The following is an 18,315-nucleotide window of genomic DNA, read 5'->3' on the forward strand; positions in this document are numbered from 1 at the left end:
AGAGGAAGAACCTCCTCACTCCCACATTTATTGTGACCAGTACACTAACTGCCAATTTAAAAATCAGAAGATAACAGGTCTTGTATACCCACCTGCCTACTTCCCACCAAATGAAGTCTATCCTCCTGAAAAATCAGCAAAATGGGCTTCTCTGTCCTATGTCAAACCTCAGCTGGAATCAAGCAGGAGCTACTCTTTTATACAGGGCACACACATACCATACAAAGTCCGCCAGGAGGGATGTCTCATATGCAGCCCACTTAATGTGATTTACAGTGTCTGCCTAGAAGATCTTGGATTTGCAACCTTTGGTGAAACCCACAAGGTCTTCTTTCTGCCTTCAAAGCCAGATCACAGTTAATATGGTGCTTATTTCCATAAGTATAGTCAGCCTATTTCTGGTCTAATCTTTTCTGTAGTTCCACATATGGCTATCGATCTTTCATTGTTACATATGCAACTAATTCTAATCCTTTTATTTTGTGAACAAGAATGTTTTTTAAAAGCCCCCCCTCACCAATTCTTGCCTGTTTTTTAACTTTGTGATATATATTACTACCACTCAAGTTTTATTCAACATCCTATTAGGATCTTTTTGTGTGTAGCACTGGAGATCGAACCCAGGACTTTATGCACGTAAGGTAAGAACTCCGCCACTGAGCCACATGCTTGGCTCTATTAGAACCTTAACTGGTACTTATTGTCTATAAATTAACTCTGTTACTATTGTCATCTTTATTAAGACTAAATGCCAGCAACAGATTGCATTTTTCCTACATCTTGTTTTCTTTCTATTGAAATATTACAATCCTCTGTATTTGGCCTTGTTTGCGTGTTTATCCTCTTAGGTTTTATTTTAAAAAACTATTATCTTTTTCATTGTATTTCCTGTATAGTGATAAGATAAATGACTGAATTACTTAGCAATGTGTTTTGTAACTATAATTTAAACACCTCATTTCAAGATATGTTTGTGTTGCATCTCTTAAACATTCACATTATAACCCATTGTCATTGCAAATAATATTATTGTTCTAATGACCTACACTTCTTCCATTTATCTCTTTTATATGACTACTGCAACTAGTTATTTGAGACAATGGTATAAAAAGGTGACATTCTTTTTTTAATTTGAGGTAAAAGATTTCTTTTTCTCTATAACATTGGTAGCTGCCCATAAAAAACTCCCTTCCCTCCTTGAGACTTAAAATCTATTTTCAGCAAAGATGTCTAGATAATTCAGCGGGGAAGACAGTGTTTTCAAATAAATGCTTCTGGAGTAACTACAATTTTGTTATGAGTGTTTGGAAGAGATAAGTCTTGACTTTTTCCTCACATGATCCAAAAAATTAAATAAAAATGGATCACACACCAAACCATATGAGTGCAATTAAAATAATTCTAACAGAAAGCATAGAAAAAAAATCTTTGTAGCCATGCTTTCTTAGAACACAAAAAGCATCAACCATTAATACAAATAGATAAATTTGACTTCTTCAAATTTAGAAATTTTTCCTCGTCAAAAGATGCTGTTAAAAACCAAAGGAAGCCAGGTGTGGTGGCCACTGCCTCTGGAGGGAGAGCTAGGAGGATCTAGGAAGATTGCAGCAAATTTAAGGCCAGTCTCAACTAAATAGTGAGTTGAAGGTCAGCCTAAACTGCGTAGTGAGATACTGTCTAAAAGCAAAACAAAACAAACACAATAAAACAAAAGGACAAACCACAGATTAAATATTTGCAAAATATATATCTGACAAAGGTCTTGAATCTAGATTATATAGAGAATTCTTGTAACTCATTAAGAGAAACGAGTTTGTTTAAAAATGTGTGCAAAAAATTATGCATACTTCACAAAAGAAGGGAGATGAATTGTCAATCAGTATTTAAAAAGATGCTCAATATTCATTAGCCACTAGGAATCACTGAGTTAAAAACCACAATGAGATACTACTACACACCCACTAGAAAAAGACTGACAATACAAGATATAGGTGAGAAGGTAAAGCAGCTACAACCCTCCCATTTTTCTAATGGGAATGCAAAATGGTGCAACCATTTTATAAAACAGTTTGACAGTTTCTTCCAAAGTTAAATATACCCTCATCATAAGACTCAGCAATACTAATCCTAGGTATGCAACCAAGAGTAACAGAGTATTTGTCCCCACAAAATCATGTACACAAGTTTTCAAAGCAGTATTATTATTCATGACAGTGAAAAAACACTCCATATATGGAAGTAACCCAAATATTTTTAAAGAGATGGAAAAACAAAAATATGTAGTATAGTCATATAAAGGAATACTGCCAACCAGTTTAAATGGAATGAACTGATATATTTAAACAACAGGAATAAATCCCAGTGACATTACTATGCTATATTAAAAAAGGCAGAAACTACGAACCATTGTTACTCTCCTACAATCTTGTTTTGAAATTTTATATCATTGTTTTTAGTGTTTATTCTTTTCTTTAAAAAAAAGGCAGAAACAAAACACTGTATAGTGTAAGACTTCACACATATGACATTCTAGAAGACCAAAACTATACCAACAAAAAAGAGATTGTTGGTTACCTGGGAATAAGGATGGGGGCAAGGACTGACTACAAAGGACACACAGTAATTTTTCAGGGATGAAAGAAGTGTGGAGTGATGCATGACTGTACACATTTACCAAAATTCAAACTGTACATGTAAAATGAGTTAATTTTTACTATAAGTTATACTCAATAAAACTATAAAAATAAAATATTTAAAATTTCCTTTTCAATATGCACTTTACAAAATTCAAACCTCAGGGCCAGGAGTGGTGGCACATGCCTGTAATCCCAGCTAGCACTCAGGAGGCTGAGGCAGGAGGATCGCTGCAAATTCGAGGCTAGCATGGGCTACAGAGTGACTTCCAGGCCAGCCTGAAGGGCATGGCAAGACCCTGTCTCAAAAAGATACACACATACACAAAACAACAAAATTCAACTTTAGGGTCTCAGTGTGCAGTAAAAATATAACCTTACTCAGAGAGAGATCTGGACTCTGACCTTGACTTCCAGCGTTAATTTCTAAGCTTCAAGGAAGTATCTTTGTGTACCTGGGTCTTTGGTCATGGCTGATAATCTACAAAACGATTTGGGGTGAGGGTGGGGTCACACCAGAAAGTATTCAGGGTGGAGGTTGACCATTCTAGACAGACCAACTTCATGTACACTGAGTGTTTTTTAATCACTTGGTATCAGCTTGACCACAAGGGCTAGAGGCTGGAGGCCGAGTCAGCCATATAATGGAGTCCTAGGGGGCTCAGATGAGCTTCCCTAGCCAGCCACACTCTTGAATTCTGACTCTTATGTTGCTTCATTCTCTAAGAGCGAGAACAATGGATGCTCTTCTCTTTTTACCCCTTTTGTTGGCTGATTTTAACCTGTATTCTTTCCCTGTAATAGATTGTAAGCACAAGTATAATAACTTTCAGTGAATCCTGTGAATCTGGCAAATTATTGAAATTTGGGAAGGTTGTGGGCCTCTGGACCTGAAAATTGTGTTAACTTAGGGCCCAGTAATTTGTCAGTACCCTAAAACTCTCACAAGTAAGCATAAATAGGTGACAAACCAAGGACCATAAAATTCACAGTTGAAGTAGTTAATAATTACCTAAAGTATATTACAAAGGTCATCATCTCTAAGGTTATATATGAGGAAAGCTTTTTACAATCTTTACAGCTGCCAAGTTAATCTGGAACCAATTCACATTGGATTGAGTATGTGTATTACTATCCAGCTTGGACATGGCAAGTGTATACACCTAGTTGTAAAACACAGAGAAACACTAATTGCACCATTCTTGCTGAATCTAATGTTATCTAATTCTGTTAAGTGAGTTTTCATTTCCCTATTTAGAATCTGCACACCATTTTGACTTCTAACTCTTGCATTTTCTAAGGTATGTAGTTGGATCTCTCTTTCAAATTGCTAGTGGTATTATCCATAGCAAGTTGCATCCTACATGTAGAATTGTACTAGAACAGATGTTACCTTTGTAAGGAAATAAAATTCAAGCTAAAGAGTACTATGGTCATAAAATGTGACAAAAATATTTTCTAGAGATGCCATTATAAATTTGCCTTCTGAAAGTTTAGCTTTCAATATTTTCCATGGGAGAAAATGAGTTTTTGAAAAACCTGCATAACTAATAGAGTATACAGTTGAGTTTAGGACATTATAAATACTTGTAATACTACCTAAATACTTGTAAATTTGTGGGATATTAAGTCCACAAACAAGTTAATGTGAAGTATTGATCAAGTCTGCTCTTTCTCATTTTAAGCTAAAATGGGAGAGGTGGTAAGTTAATACTGAAATCAGAGTATGTGACAGGAAAGAGAAGAATGCTTTTTGTCAAAGTAGTGCCGATGTCCTCATAGGCTTAGAACATCTCCATGTATCCAAACTTATCCCTAAGTGTGGGAAGAAGCAGAAGAGCTACTGGGCTGCTCCAAAGAATTCCTCAATAACAGATGGATAGAACACTCTGTAAAAAGTGTACTCCTTTATCTTCTAGGTTTGTAATTTCCAAGAGACAGAGTCAAGAGTTCTTTCCATGTGTGCCAGTCTTCACCCAGCTCTAGCCTGGCCTGCAAGGGTTCTAATTTATATACTCAGTGCATGGTGGTCCTCAGCCAAGAAGAACCAAGCTTGGCATTTTAACTGGAATCCCATCCTTACCGGAACCCGTGCTCTTACAGCTACCTCTTAGCCCCAAATCTCACATGCCCAACTACCAGCTTCCTTCTAATCATTATTATGTGTACCCTCCTTTAAAAAACCTACTTTATTTGACCTTCCTCCGAAAGAATGCAAATCCTACCCTGAACCCCCAACCTGCCTAACACAGACTCTGAAACTGCCTAAAATTACCCTGTCCCTGAGCCTCCATGCATTGCTGACTCTTCAACTCACATAAAGAATGTACAACCAAGATGCTGTCTTGAAGAGCGGTTAGAGAGACTCAAGAGTGAGAAATATCTGAGCCAATATCATCAGAAGAAAGGAGTCATGAGCCACAGTGCTCAGGCTATAGAATATTTAGGCTAACTGTAGAAGCCAAGAATGATTACTCCGAGCTGGCAGCCAGCAAGTGTTGAAGTTCCGATTTGGAACGTCCCCCAAGCCTCACATGTTCAGAGGTGGGGCTCTTGGAAGATGGCTGTTCATGCAGGCATAGCTTAAACCATGGGTGAGTTCAGACCTAAACAAATATTAGGAAATGGGGGGCGGGGAAAGGAGGTTCGACACTGGGGCCATGACCCAGGAGGATACTTCTCCCTTCCCAGCAACTCCCTTCTCTCTCTGCTTCCTGGCTGCCATGACGTGAGCAACTTTCCTCTACCCAGGCCTTTCTGCCATGTTGTTTATGACTATAGTCTAAAATCTCTAAAACTGCGAGCCAAAATAAGCCTCTCCTGCTCTTCGTTGTGGGTGTCAGGTCTTTTGCCCTAGTGAAGAGAAGGTGACTAAGACTGCAAGGAAACAAGATCCCAGTCCTACAGCCATCTGAAAATGAACTTCCAGCCCTGAATGGTCTTGGAAGGCCGTTCATTCCCAGAGTTGCCAGGAAGGACTACAGCCATGTCTACACTTTGATTTTCAGCTTTATGAAACCTAGAGCAGAGAACAAGCTAAGCTGTGCTACGTACAGATTTCTGTTTCACAGAATTTTATTGTCTTAAGTCATCTAGTTTGCAGTACTATGTTACAGGAACAACAGAAAGCTAACACGAAGGTAGTCCCAGCTCTACATCACCTTGCCGTATTTTTCTCTCCCTACCAGCCTCCTGTTAGGAACCCAGGACACTAGAACAGAAACTACAACACTTTTGAAGAGGAATGTTTTATACACTGAATAATAAAATTTTCTTAAGATTTATGGTTATATGAGATAACACAGGCCAGAGAGCAATTGTTTAAACAGTGAACATATTCTTCATATTGGTACAATATCACTACCAGCCCTGCTAAATAATTCTTTAAATAGATTCGTAATTAGTTCGCAATCATGGCATAGACTAAAACCAGACACATTAAATCTATACAACTCTGAGCTTTAAATGTTATCAGTGGCCACTGAACTCTTATCCTGTATCCATGAAGAGATTATAAAAATGGAGAGCTTCTTTAACACTACTATTAATGAAACAAACTAAAAAACTTAACACTATCCCTGTTTCAAGCTAGGTATTTTTCAGTAAATATTTTTAAAACACACATGGTGAAAAAAAGTTTAAGTATGAAATGAGAATAGTGCTGTTCATTATCACAATTTATCTGGCAGAGATGGAAACAGACAAGAAAGCCTCCATATTTCCTTTTAAAGTTTCTTTAGTTGTAAGTTTATTAAATTATATAACCTGCCCCCTTCTTTCCATGTTCCTCTGAAAGTTTTTCTTAATATTTAAATACTGAGAAGGAAGGATTCCAGAAATGAAAAAGGGGAAACCAGAATCACTGTACAGCTCACCAGACAGTGGAGAGCGTAATGCAAAGAGCACTGGACTGTGTGTGAGGGGGAGAGCTCGCCTGCTATTACAGTCAGTTTTCGGGATCTGTGAGTTCTGCACGTACAGATTCAAGCAACCATGGACTGAAAATATTGGGGAAAAAACTGCATCTGCACCAAACATGTACAGAACTTTTCCTCATCATTATCCTCCACACAACAGCATACCAGCTATTTACACTGTATTGGGCACTATAAGAAATCCAGAGATGATTTCAATTATACATGATGATGTGCACTGTTATTTTTAAATACTACATACAGTATTTATATAAGAGACTTGAGCTCCACAGATCTTGGTATCTGTATTCGTTGGGGGTGGGTTTGTCCTGGAACCATTCCTCCCCGCATACAGAAGGGCAACTACAACTACACTTGTCTTAATCAAGTTATACATATTTTCCAGACTTATTTTTCACTCATAAAATGTAGGGACACAATGATCTCAGAGGCTCTTTTAGCTCAAACATTATAAGCTATGAGCTTACAATGAGAATGAGAACAACTGAAATAAGTAAAATTCACCCTCTGATTCTTTCTTCACTTGACACCATGCTAAAGATACTGCAGAAAATTGAAAAAAAAAAAAGTCAAATAAAATGCTCTCCCTGCAGACTGTACTCATACATGGCTGCCATTACCCTCCTCAGACCTCGAACTCCTTTACAACTTGTTAACACAGATTATCTGAAATTTGAGAGGTATTTTAGGGCTACACAGCCTTATCAGTGACTGAGACTTTAAATAGCTTCCTTAAAGAAAAGATAAAAAGATAAAAAAGAAAATTTGATGTGTGCAAAAATGTATCTTTAGGTCTTCTATGTAAAAATCAATATTGATATGCCCTACACTGGGAAAATTTCTTACAGTAATGAACAATGTGGACACTAAGCTGTGTCAGATTTTTGCAGAATGGAGGACAAAATTCCAATAATGATATTATACCTAAATCAAAACAACTAAATGCAGTTCCATACTCTCATATGGCTTTACAATGACCTATAAATGCTAAAGGTCACTATCACCTCATCATATCCTCCCCCTACCCTGGGCACCAGGAATGGAAATGTTTGTAGTAGAAAACAAGACAATTTTACCCTATCCTCATCATCTTCTCAGGGGCTAAAAAAGCAACTAGTTGTACTAGCACAGTCAAATTTACTAATTCAGGCATCCTAAATAAGAGCATCTCTGCTTTGTCCAAACTGATATAGAAGATGTTACAGTTTGTGTCTGAATGTCCCCCCAAGCCTCATGCAGTCATGGGGCGGGATTTCAGAGTACATGATTGACTCATGGTCCAATGCTGGGATTATGGATTCGAGTGCTACCCCTGTCCTGGGGCAGGTAGTCTGCATACAATATAAGGGAGGGAAAGAGGCTGCTTGCCACTGCTCCTCCCTTTTGCTCTTGTTGTTTTGCTGCCTTTCCCCGCCACGAATGGTTTCCCTCAGCCATGTGCCACTCTGCCTTGGAGCCAGCCACGTATGGACTGAAACTACCACAAACTGTAAGCTAAATAAACCTTTCTTTTCTTAATTTTGGGTGTTGGGTATTTTGTCTCACCAATGAAAGAAAAGTAACCAAGACAGAAAATAAGCAGCTTCCTTTATGAGAAGATTTTAGTAATAACAGGGCTGTCTCTAGTTTCCTGTTTTGAGATATAATTGTACCTATACCTGCTCCCCATATGCACTTCTGCCAAGACGCAACGCCACCCACCATCAGACCCTCACCAGAAGCTGAACAAATGGAGCTGCCTGATTTTAGACTACAAACTTCCAAAACTCTGAGCCAAATAAATGTTTTTTCTTAATAATGATAATAATAATAATAATAATTAATATTATTATTTTCTGCCTAAAAGAGACAGGTACACCCAAAGACTGCTTATACATTATAGATGTGGATAACGGTTAGACAATCTAGAATGCAGCAGAAGAGACATATTTTGGAACCGCCAATCAGAGTTAAAAAGCACAATGGTATCTTGGTTCAGGAAATTCTTTCCACAATTCTGGTTGCAAACTAAATTGGATGAGAATGGAACCAAGTTTTCCCATAAAGTCAACACTGAACCTAACCATTGGATTTGATTTGGTTCTCATCCAATTCAGTTCGAGACCAGAGTTGTCAAAAGAATTAAGATCGCAAACCAAAGTACTCCTATATTACCACCACTCCGCTTCCCACCAGTGAGAAAATAATAATAAACTAAAGATATTTTGGAGTATTACTACCACCATAGCTCAGTTATAAAGCAAGTCATTCACCTTTTCAGTTTTAATTGGCACTCAAAAATATCTCATACAATGCTTTAAGGAGGTTGTACATTAAGTAACCTATAAATTCCTTTAGTCTCTGGCACTTTTTGGTTCTAAGATAAATGAGCATTTCTGAGTTGACCCAGCCTTAGAATCTTAGCATAGCTTTGTTTCTGTGCAGAAAAGTTTTAAATGGTTCCAGTAGCAAATTTTAAAATCAACTCAATGTATTTGAAGTTGAGGCTTTTGTATATCTCATAAAGTTCTGTCTGCAACTTTCCTATGTACCTTTACATACTATCAGTTCAAAGATATTACACAGAGAAAAAGAACACATTACAACTGGATGATATAATAAAATATTTTTTCTTTACTACTAATGGAATTCTTACAGTCATGTTGACATCTTAAACACTCTGATTAAAACAGGCAAAAAGTGTTCTCCCTCCCATTTCTCTTTCTTCCTCTCCTTATTACAATTTAAAATGTCTTTATTAAGGAATGGCTGGTGCTCAAACTCAGAAATAGAAGACATGGTGTTTGCAGGAGGTGGAATTAAGCAGAGGGCTCAGCCTCTACAACACCTCTGTTCTTCCTGCTTTCAGTATCCACACCTTTGTGTAATCTTTTTCCCTTGAGTTTTGGTGTGGCCTGCAAAGATGATGGACATCACTTTTGTGATTACAACTTCCGCGCTGACCCTCTCTCATGTTGGCTCAGATGGACTTTAAACTACCATGTGGAAAGGCCCATGGAGCTGCAGCAAGAACTGCCTCCAGCAGCTGCTAGCACAGACCTCCTCATATTCTCAGTCCAACAATCCCTAGGGAACTGTATGTTGCCAGCAACCATATGAGCCTGGAAGTGGAACCTTTACTTCAGATATAATCCCATGCAGGCTGCGCAGATGCTGTGAAGCTGAAGACCCAGGCAAGCCACATCCAGATTCCTGACCCATGGGAATGGAGACGATAAATATACCTCCTGGTAAGCCACAAAATTTATGGTACTACTGTTACTTAGCAACCAATAATTAATACAGACCGATGAGAAACACAATACAATTAGAGAGTAAACTGAATAATGAGAATGACAAAAGTTTAGGTAAGCAAAGTAAAAGAGAGTTCACTATAGGATAAGGTTAGTTATGAAACATTTCATAAAAAGGTTAGTTATGAGGCTCAGCTTAAGTGCCGCAAAGATTCCGATCGGCAGATGGGGAGAAGGAATAACAAGAGATAGACTTGACTGAATATCATGGACAATAATAAAACATCCTGAGAAACAGTGAAAGAGAACGGGGTAGGTGCAAGAATGCCTCTCTTAGGAGAGGTACACTTTTTCCCCCCTCTTCTCCCAGAGCTGGGGATTAAACCCAGCAACTAGCACATGCTAAGCGAGAGCTCTATCTCTGAGCTGCATCCCCAAACTGAGAGGCATATATTGTACAAATTATAAAAATATAACTGTGTAATCACTTATGTTGTAGGACACAATGAGAAAGTACTTTTAAACTGTGAGATCAAAGAAAACATCTCCAGGAAGAACAATTATTTTGAGAACTGTACGATGAATAGAATTTAGCCATCTAAAGAAAAGATGGAGTTCTGCTTTATTTTTTCTAATACAGGAAACAATATTCATGAAGGCAAAAGGGAGTTGGTTTCACCCAAGATTTTAGAAGATTCACTGACTGACTTATTCAAGAAACATGAATGGAGATCCAAGGAAGTACAGGGTACTATAATAGAGCTAAAGATCAGGACTTTAGGAAAGTGATCAAAGTCAGGCTGAAGTAACAGCAGATAAAACAGATATAAATCACTATGGATGGGCCTGAAGTCTATAACGAAGTCAAAGAAGTAGAGAAATGTTTTTGTTTTTGTTTTTTGAAACAGGGTCTCACTCTGTAGTCCAGGCTGGCCTTGAGCTCACAGTGGTCCTCCTGCCTTAGTACCTAGAGTGCTGGGGTTATGGGTGTGGGTGCCTGGCATAAAGGACAGAAAAACAGATGTGGAAGAAAGCCAGTGTATTTGGCAGGAGGAAAAAGATGAAATAAGTTAACAATCACAAAGACTATAGCCTTCCAAATCCAAACACAGACTTACCTGAAAAAGTATATTCAAAAATATAATATTCATTGCAAATTAAATACATTTATATGCAGGCAGGTTACCACTAAAAAGCTTATAAGGCAAAAAAGAAATAGAGATCAAAAATAAATTTTAAACATTTATATATGAGTTAAAGAATAGTTATACTTGGGAAAGTATTTTCCTTATACAAGAATGGTTTTCAACTATGCTAAGCAGTCAGAGAAATGACCATTTTCTTGGAATAATATGCAGTTTCTCTTTGCAAGAAGCCTAAGATACATAGAATAATCCAAGAATTACTTCACCACCATAAATGTGAAGAGTAACACAAAACCTTAGGATGAAAATATGTTTGAAGTCATTAGCAAATTATAAATAAAACTATAAAAACGATTGTAATATAAGCTATCAGTGGACCTGAAGGAATATAGCCCTTTTTCTCATATCTCCTCAATTACGTAAATAGTAATATTTTACATTTGACATATTTCAACAGCATGAAAGAGTTAGACAATATTTTGTGGCATAGACGCTACCTAAAAAAGGGAAAAAAGTGTAGAACTACTATTTTTGCAACTTCTGAGTTCAAAACTATTTCAAAGTAAAGAATAAACAAAAGAGATACGGATAGTCTTGCTGTAAGAAATAACATGAAATCTAAACTCTGTTAATTTCATGAGGCAATCATAAAACAATCCTCCCAACTGCTAAACATCCAATTTTCCCTTCTCTGAAGGGATGCAGGTGCACTTCAAGCAAGAAGTTCGGAGTCTGTCCTGGATGTTCTGGTACATACCAGCTGTGTGAACTTAGGAAAGGCCCTCCCGCCTCTCTAAGCCTCTGTTATACCTCCCTCACAGGATGGTATGTGCTTGTCAACTATGGCATAAGACACAGATATTCATTATTGTTATTTAAAATACTGCTAAACTACATTATTCCTTCTTTATTAAAGGAAGGTGTGTTTAGTTAAATTTCTTCAAGTCTGTGAAATAAGTTAATCTTACAGAGGCTGATTTAACTCACATATTTATAAAATAATACATAGATATTTTAAATGGCTTCCCTGGAAAATGCTGGATATAACCTAAAAATGTTATCATCTGTTTAGTTTTTATCTATGAAGTATATTAGGCCTATTACCTTAAAGTTAGTTTTGTTAATTCTGAAGACCTGGTTAGGTAATTAAAATATTCTAACAAAGTTAGATGGAGTGTGAGTATACAGTTTCAACAATTATACTGATATCATACATAAAAGATATTCGATGAAATATATTTTCTCCACAGACATTAAAAATTAAGTAATAGCTCTCTTTAAGGTAAAAGCAATTAAGATAAGAATTTCATGAAATCCAAAAGATGAGTACCAAGAACCCAAAACAAATTTTGCAGTCTAACAAGGAAAATGTATCTTCTATAAAATTGGAAATTGACATATACTTATAAATGATTCATCACATAATGTTACTTTGCAACTTTAATGTTTCAGTATCCATCATCATCCCTGTCCCCCATGACATATAATCTTAGGAAGAAAATATTACCTTAGTTTCTGGGTTAAAATGTAGTGCATAACCCAAAGGTTAACAGGGAAATAGTATATGAGTAATCTTCCTAAATCAAGCTTTTACCCATTAAAACCGCATGGTAGCCTATTATAAAATGGCAGCTAATTTTGTTTTCTGGAGAATGTATTTGTTGAAAGAAAAGAGGCAAGATTCAAGTATACAGTTTAAAAAACACAAACAAAACACACCAACAGAAGTCATGTAAAAGTAATCAGTAGATAATATCTTTTAAAGTAGTGAGGAAAGCAGAATTTTCTCTGTGCTTCCTTCAGCTTCCACGGTGGTCAACATTGTAAGACTACTCACTTCCGGTGGGTGTGGTCCATGCCACTGTTTGGTATTGCTTCCAACTTTGCATTTTTCTGCCCACAGATATTTCCATAGCTGTCGTATCCTGACACTAGTCTTGCTGCTGCACCTGTTGCTACTGAAAAGCCACAAATAAATCCCTAGGGAAGAAACAGAAAAAAAAAACAAAACACAAATAAACCATTTCAATAGCAACAGTCACTACTTGATACGATAATGAGTTTCTTTTGTCTGTTGAAGGGAACAAAGAGCTATCTTTCCTTACTGGAACACTATTCCACTGTTTTCTTGGATTGCATATGAGCAGCACAAAGAGGTCCACAGGGAAATACTATTTACTACTGTAACAAAACAGGTCCCAAGCTTTTGCATCATAAGATTGTCTTTGCGTTTTATAATAACAGTAACTGCAGCTTCTCTATATTGAACATCTGCCCTTTGCCAATCTCTGTACTAGGTACTTATCACACATTATCTCTAATCCTCATGATGATGAAAGTAAGGTGCAGAGACGTTTTAAGTTATGTAAGCCCACAGAAACTAGTAGAGATCAGAGCATAGAATCAACCCCAGCATTCTTCACTCTTCACTTTTACTTGCTTTTAAAGGGATTTTGTTAAATGAACAACAGCAGAGGATAAAAGAAAAACAAAAAACGATAGGTACACTGGTTTGGACTCATTATCACTTCAGTGCACACAATACTTTTGTTTCCTCCCTGCAATAAAGCTGTACACAAGCCGAAGAATTACATCATGAAGAACTGCCATGCTCTTAACCCTGGAGTCTGGAGGGGGGAGTAAGTGAGGAACTGGGTTTGTGCACTGCAAAGGTCATTTCATTTCATTTCATGGGAATACGTTCCATCCCAGTGGCAGAGGGAAATGGTAGGTACTTCAAGACCACATCATACTTGCTAAGTCAACTATGCACTGACCAAAATAAAGTACTACAAGCCTACACTGGGTCTCAGGTTACTGGGTATCAGTCACCAGAAAGAAGGTGAATCACTACTGGTAAACTGGCTGGACTGGGAGAACAGACTGAGGTTAAGAAATGCTGTGCTGGGGCTGGGGATTTAGCTCAGCGGCAAAAGCGCCTGCCTGGCAAGTGCAAGGTTGTGAGTTCAGTTCCCGGTACCAGAGAAAAACCAAAAAAACAAAACAAAACAAAACAAAAAAAAGAAATGCTGTGCGAAGTGGTCATTAAAAGCATAAGTTTTTATCTTCAATAGAGTGGCTAAGAGTACAGAGATTACCACTGTTTACTTGCTCAGTCAGCTATCACAAGTAGTTCTTACCTAAACAGTGCTGCTCTCAGGATGCAGTGATGAACACTATACTCACACACAATTCCTCAAAGAACAATAGTTCACCCTCAAGTATACTTACCTAACAAGCCAACTGCTTTTTTGTAAACAATCCTATTTTCACTGAGCAGGTAAGAAAAGTGAGAGAGAAGAGAGCCTAGCTCTACTCAGCAGAAGCTTCTTATAACTACCCTTTGTGAGACTATGAGTTTTGGGTTCAGATAAATCAGAGTTAGCAACAGACTACTGATGACTCCACTTTCTGCTCATGTGATCTTGGACTAATGCTCTGTGCTTCAGTTTACCCGTCTATAAATTGGGGCTGAACCCACTTACACAGACGCTGGTGTGAGAATTACATGAGAAAATGTAAGTAAATTATGTGTCTCAATAAATGTTAGTACTCTTCTGCCTCAAAGCAACAGCTAACGTGATGCACTCGGGTCAGAACAAAGAAGGGTCAGGCACAGCTGGTTAGTACTTACTCATTCACACTGCCCTGCTGTCCCTCTTCCTCCTGACTCCTCTAAGGACCCTGTAGGGCAATCAGTCCCACCTCAGAATTTCAACCCAATATGTACAAACCAGATCAGCATAAGTGTATTATAAAATACGCTTGAATCCCAAAGTAGGAAACCCTGCACTGAGGAAAACCCGGAAAGAGAGATAGTATTAGGAAATTTTAATAGCTAAATTTCATCTGTAATTTGGATCTGGATGCCCCCAAAGGCTCATGTTAAAGTCTTGGACCTATGGAGCTATTGGGAGGTAGTGGAACCTTTAAGATGTAGACCTAGTGTAAAGTGTCCAGGATAGAGGGCACATGCCCTTAAAGGGCTCTGTGACATCCTGGCCCTGTCTTTTCCCTCTCTTTGACTTTGAAGTGAGTGTTTTTGTTCTGTCATGTGCTTTTACCACAACATGTCACCCCAGGATCAAAAGCAATGGGGCCAACTGATCATGTTCTGAAACCTCCAAAACTGAGTCAAATAAACCTTTTTTCTTTTTATGCTTACTAGCTAGGGTACGTGTTATAATAGCTAATATATTTCTTTACTAGGAAACATCAAGGAGTAATAGAAAAAGAATGGACTTAGAATCCAGTATGGCCTGGATTCTAACTCTATCACTTACTACCTGGGCAACTTTGGTCCAGTTACCTGTTCAGAATCTGTTCCCTATTCATCTCCAACACAGAGCAATACCGTCTATCTCACAGTCTAATGATGAAGACTAAATGAGATCACTTGTATCCAATCCCTAGCTGAATGCAACACGGCAAGTGATCAATAAATGGGAGCTGTTAGTGGTAAATCTGAACAAGACAGTCTGACTAAAAAGGTTAGTAATGGTAATTGGAAACTGAGGAAAATCCCTTTAATTTTCTATTTTAGAAAAAAATTTCTGGGTAGACAAAGTAAGAAACAATGTTAGTAATTCTGTCATTATACAAAAATATTTCCAGACCACAATTACAATCTTCTTTCATTACTAGTGTAGAATAGGAGAATTTTATACTAGTAATGTTACATAATTTAAAGGTTATGTTCTTCTTTCATTTTTCAAAGGAATTTTTTCTTATGTTTGATAAGTACATTGTATTACCAATTCCTTTAAACAGTTTCTGGCTTCCCTTTCTGACTATTTTTAACAGTACAGTTGGACATGTGGATTTTTTTTTTTTTTATCATAAGCCACATCCTGTCCCTCTGGAAGGCAGGCAGGGTATAAATTATAAATGTGACATATGTATACTAAAATGGGACACTGACATATTTCACATAGGTTACTTAAACTTTTTAGTAGCTTCCAGAAGCATTAGAGAGGACGAGAAACTGTAGGAGGAAGGAGAACAGCAAGCTAATAAGATGGGAAGAAACCATGACTATTATCCTAGGGACTTCCCATATGGTACAAGCACTAACAGTGGGGAACTAGGCCAAATGTAATTAAAATTACAATCTCCTTAAAAAGAAAAATGCTAAAATCCAAATGCAGGAAGCAATATAGTTTCAGAAGAGAAAAAAATTCAGTACATAAAATTAAAACAGGGTGAGAAAACTTTACTAAATACAATCAATAGTTTAATGGCTCCACATAGAGGAGAAGGAAATTGCATTAATGAAGGAAATGATAAGGATGATGAAGAAAGCTTTTATAAGGATGGAGTAGGAAGCACTCTCTAACAAGGAAGTAAGCCTATTAGGAGGAGAACCATGGCTAAAATCTTAAAATGACTGAGCTACTGAAGTGCTTTCAGCACTGCTACTGTAAGGGAGAGAAGAGAAGAAAAAACCACTCACAGAGGTGACTCAAACCAGATAAAGACATACAGGGATGGTGGATCATAGGCAAGACCAGGCAAGTAACAAACACTTATTTCGTAAGTGGGAAAAAAGACAATTTGCTAATTAAGAAACTATACTTATTGTAGGGTGTAGTCCTACTTAACAGCTTTGGTTTAATTTCATTCATGGTTAATCAAAAAATAAGACATACTTTTATTTCACCAGCATGTTTGAATTTCACACCTAGAACGAGCAATTCACAAGGCAGATGGCCTTTTGGTGTGGCATCAACAAAAACACGTATGTGGACTATGAAGTACTGTAGTATGTGAATGTGACAAAATGTTTCAAAATAAAAAGATGGAGATGGAATGAACGATGGTTATAGTCATCTCCCAGGAATTAATAGAAACACATCTTGGCAATCTTTTTTCGCAAACACACTCTCATTTACCTATATATACACTGTATCTCAATCATGCTTGGGGTCAATAACTGATTTGTAAAACCTCGGGTAATATTTGGCTTCTGTTCCTCTTTTTCTGAGAAAATGGTTAAAACAATCACTTGTATGCTATGTATTTTTTACACAAAGAAAAAAGAAATGGACTTAACAAAAAGTAGGTAGTCCTCTGGATCAATTACAGTCAGTAATTTCTGGCATGCTGTTCTCTCTATTCTAAGATTCTAGCAAAGAACAGACCATCAAATAGGTGACTAAATACTGCAGTGAATCTCTCACTTTGTGCTGCACACTCAACTGCAGTTAATGAGGTAGAAACATCATGCCCCAGGAACTAGACTAATGCTATAAAATAAAAAGGTCCTTGAAAGCAGTGTGAAGGGACAACCTATTCAATGTCTCCCAAACTAGTTTTAGGCACGATCATTCTTCAAAATCCCAACCCTGAAAATTTTACATGTTCATCCTACATTTCCCCAAACCTTTTCCCTGTATACTCTATTAGTAATAGCACTATCTAGTAGACTACACACAAGACACAGAAAGGGAGTACTCTTTGGTTTCTCCCCATTTACGCCCCTCACCCAGGCTTCCTAACACCACACACTACAGGAAAGTGTAACACTAAGCTATTTGGTCAGAATCTGAGACACTGATGAGATCACATCTCATTGACAAGTGAGGTTACTGTATACCACTAGCTCATGCTCTGAATAATAACTCTGTTGTTCCCAATTCTAGGCAAAGAAGAACAGCCTGCCTCTTTAGGCCTTCTGCTCCTGGGATCAACTGGGCCACTACGAAATCTTAGTAAATTGTTAGACATACGCCTGCACCTCTTTCCTAACCAGTAAAACGGGGAAGTTGGTAACAACAGCAACCTTGAGTGGTTGTGAGAATTAAATGAGTATCGAAGTGCCATGTGCTAAGAACAGCAGTGATTTTTTTCCACAGTATGCACTCCTGTTAGGGCCTCCTCCTCTCCAGTCTCCTCTTCTCCTTCCTGCCTCTTTGTGGCGAGCTCATCTAGACAGCAGTATCTAGACAGATATCCATTCTCTCTTCCTCTCTTTGCAAGCATTCCTCTTCTGGAGAAAGAATAAAGACTGTCCTAGATGGGAAGGACCTTTAGCTGACAGGGTCCAAGTCATTTTTACAACTGCTTTATTGGGCATAATCAGGTGCCTGCTCAGCTACTGATAATTTGGCCATCTTACTCTTGTTCCCTGATGTGTACAGAAACCACAGGAAGCAATTCAGGGAGGACTTAAATGGAAATCTCTACCCTTAACCCCTCACAAAAGAACCTCATAATCATTTCATCCATCTTTTGCTAATGACAGCTACTGATGTTACTGATCCTATTTCTTCAATCTATCTCCTTTCCTTTACTACTACCTCATTTTAAGTTGTAGTCTACTACCTCAACAATTGCCTTAGCCTCCAAAGTAGTCTACTAAAATCTCTTC

General features: G+C 37.6%; 1 protein-coding gene across 1 annotated transcript in view; it reads right to left on the reverse strand.

The window, feature by feature from the left end:
- The window catches only part of Slc44a1 (solute carrier family 44 (choline transporter), member 1), a 184,712-nt gene that overhangs the window by 115,243 nt on the left and 51,154 nt on the right, over nt 1-18,315 (reverse strand). Inside the window, exon 4 of the mRNA XM_005382780.2 lies at nt 12,784-12,926. Within this exon, the coding sequence (XP_005382837.2) occupies nt 12,784-12,926 (143 nt within the window). The remainder of the gene's footprint in view (nt 1-12,783; nt 12,927-18,315) is intronic.

This window comes from Chinchilla lanigera, unplaced genomic scaffold (genome assembly GCF_000276665.1).
Source record: "Chinchilla lanigera isolate Chin_1 unplaced genomic scaffold, ChiLan1.0 scaffold00018, whole genome shotgun sequence".
Lineage (NCBI taxonomy): Eukaryota > Metazoa > Chordata > Mammalia > Rodentia > Chinchillidae > Chinchilla > Chinchilla lanigera.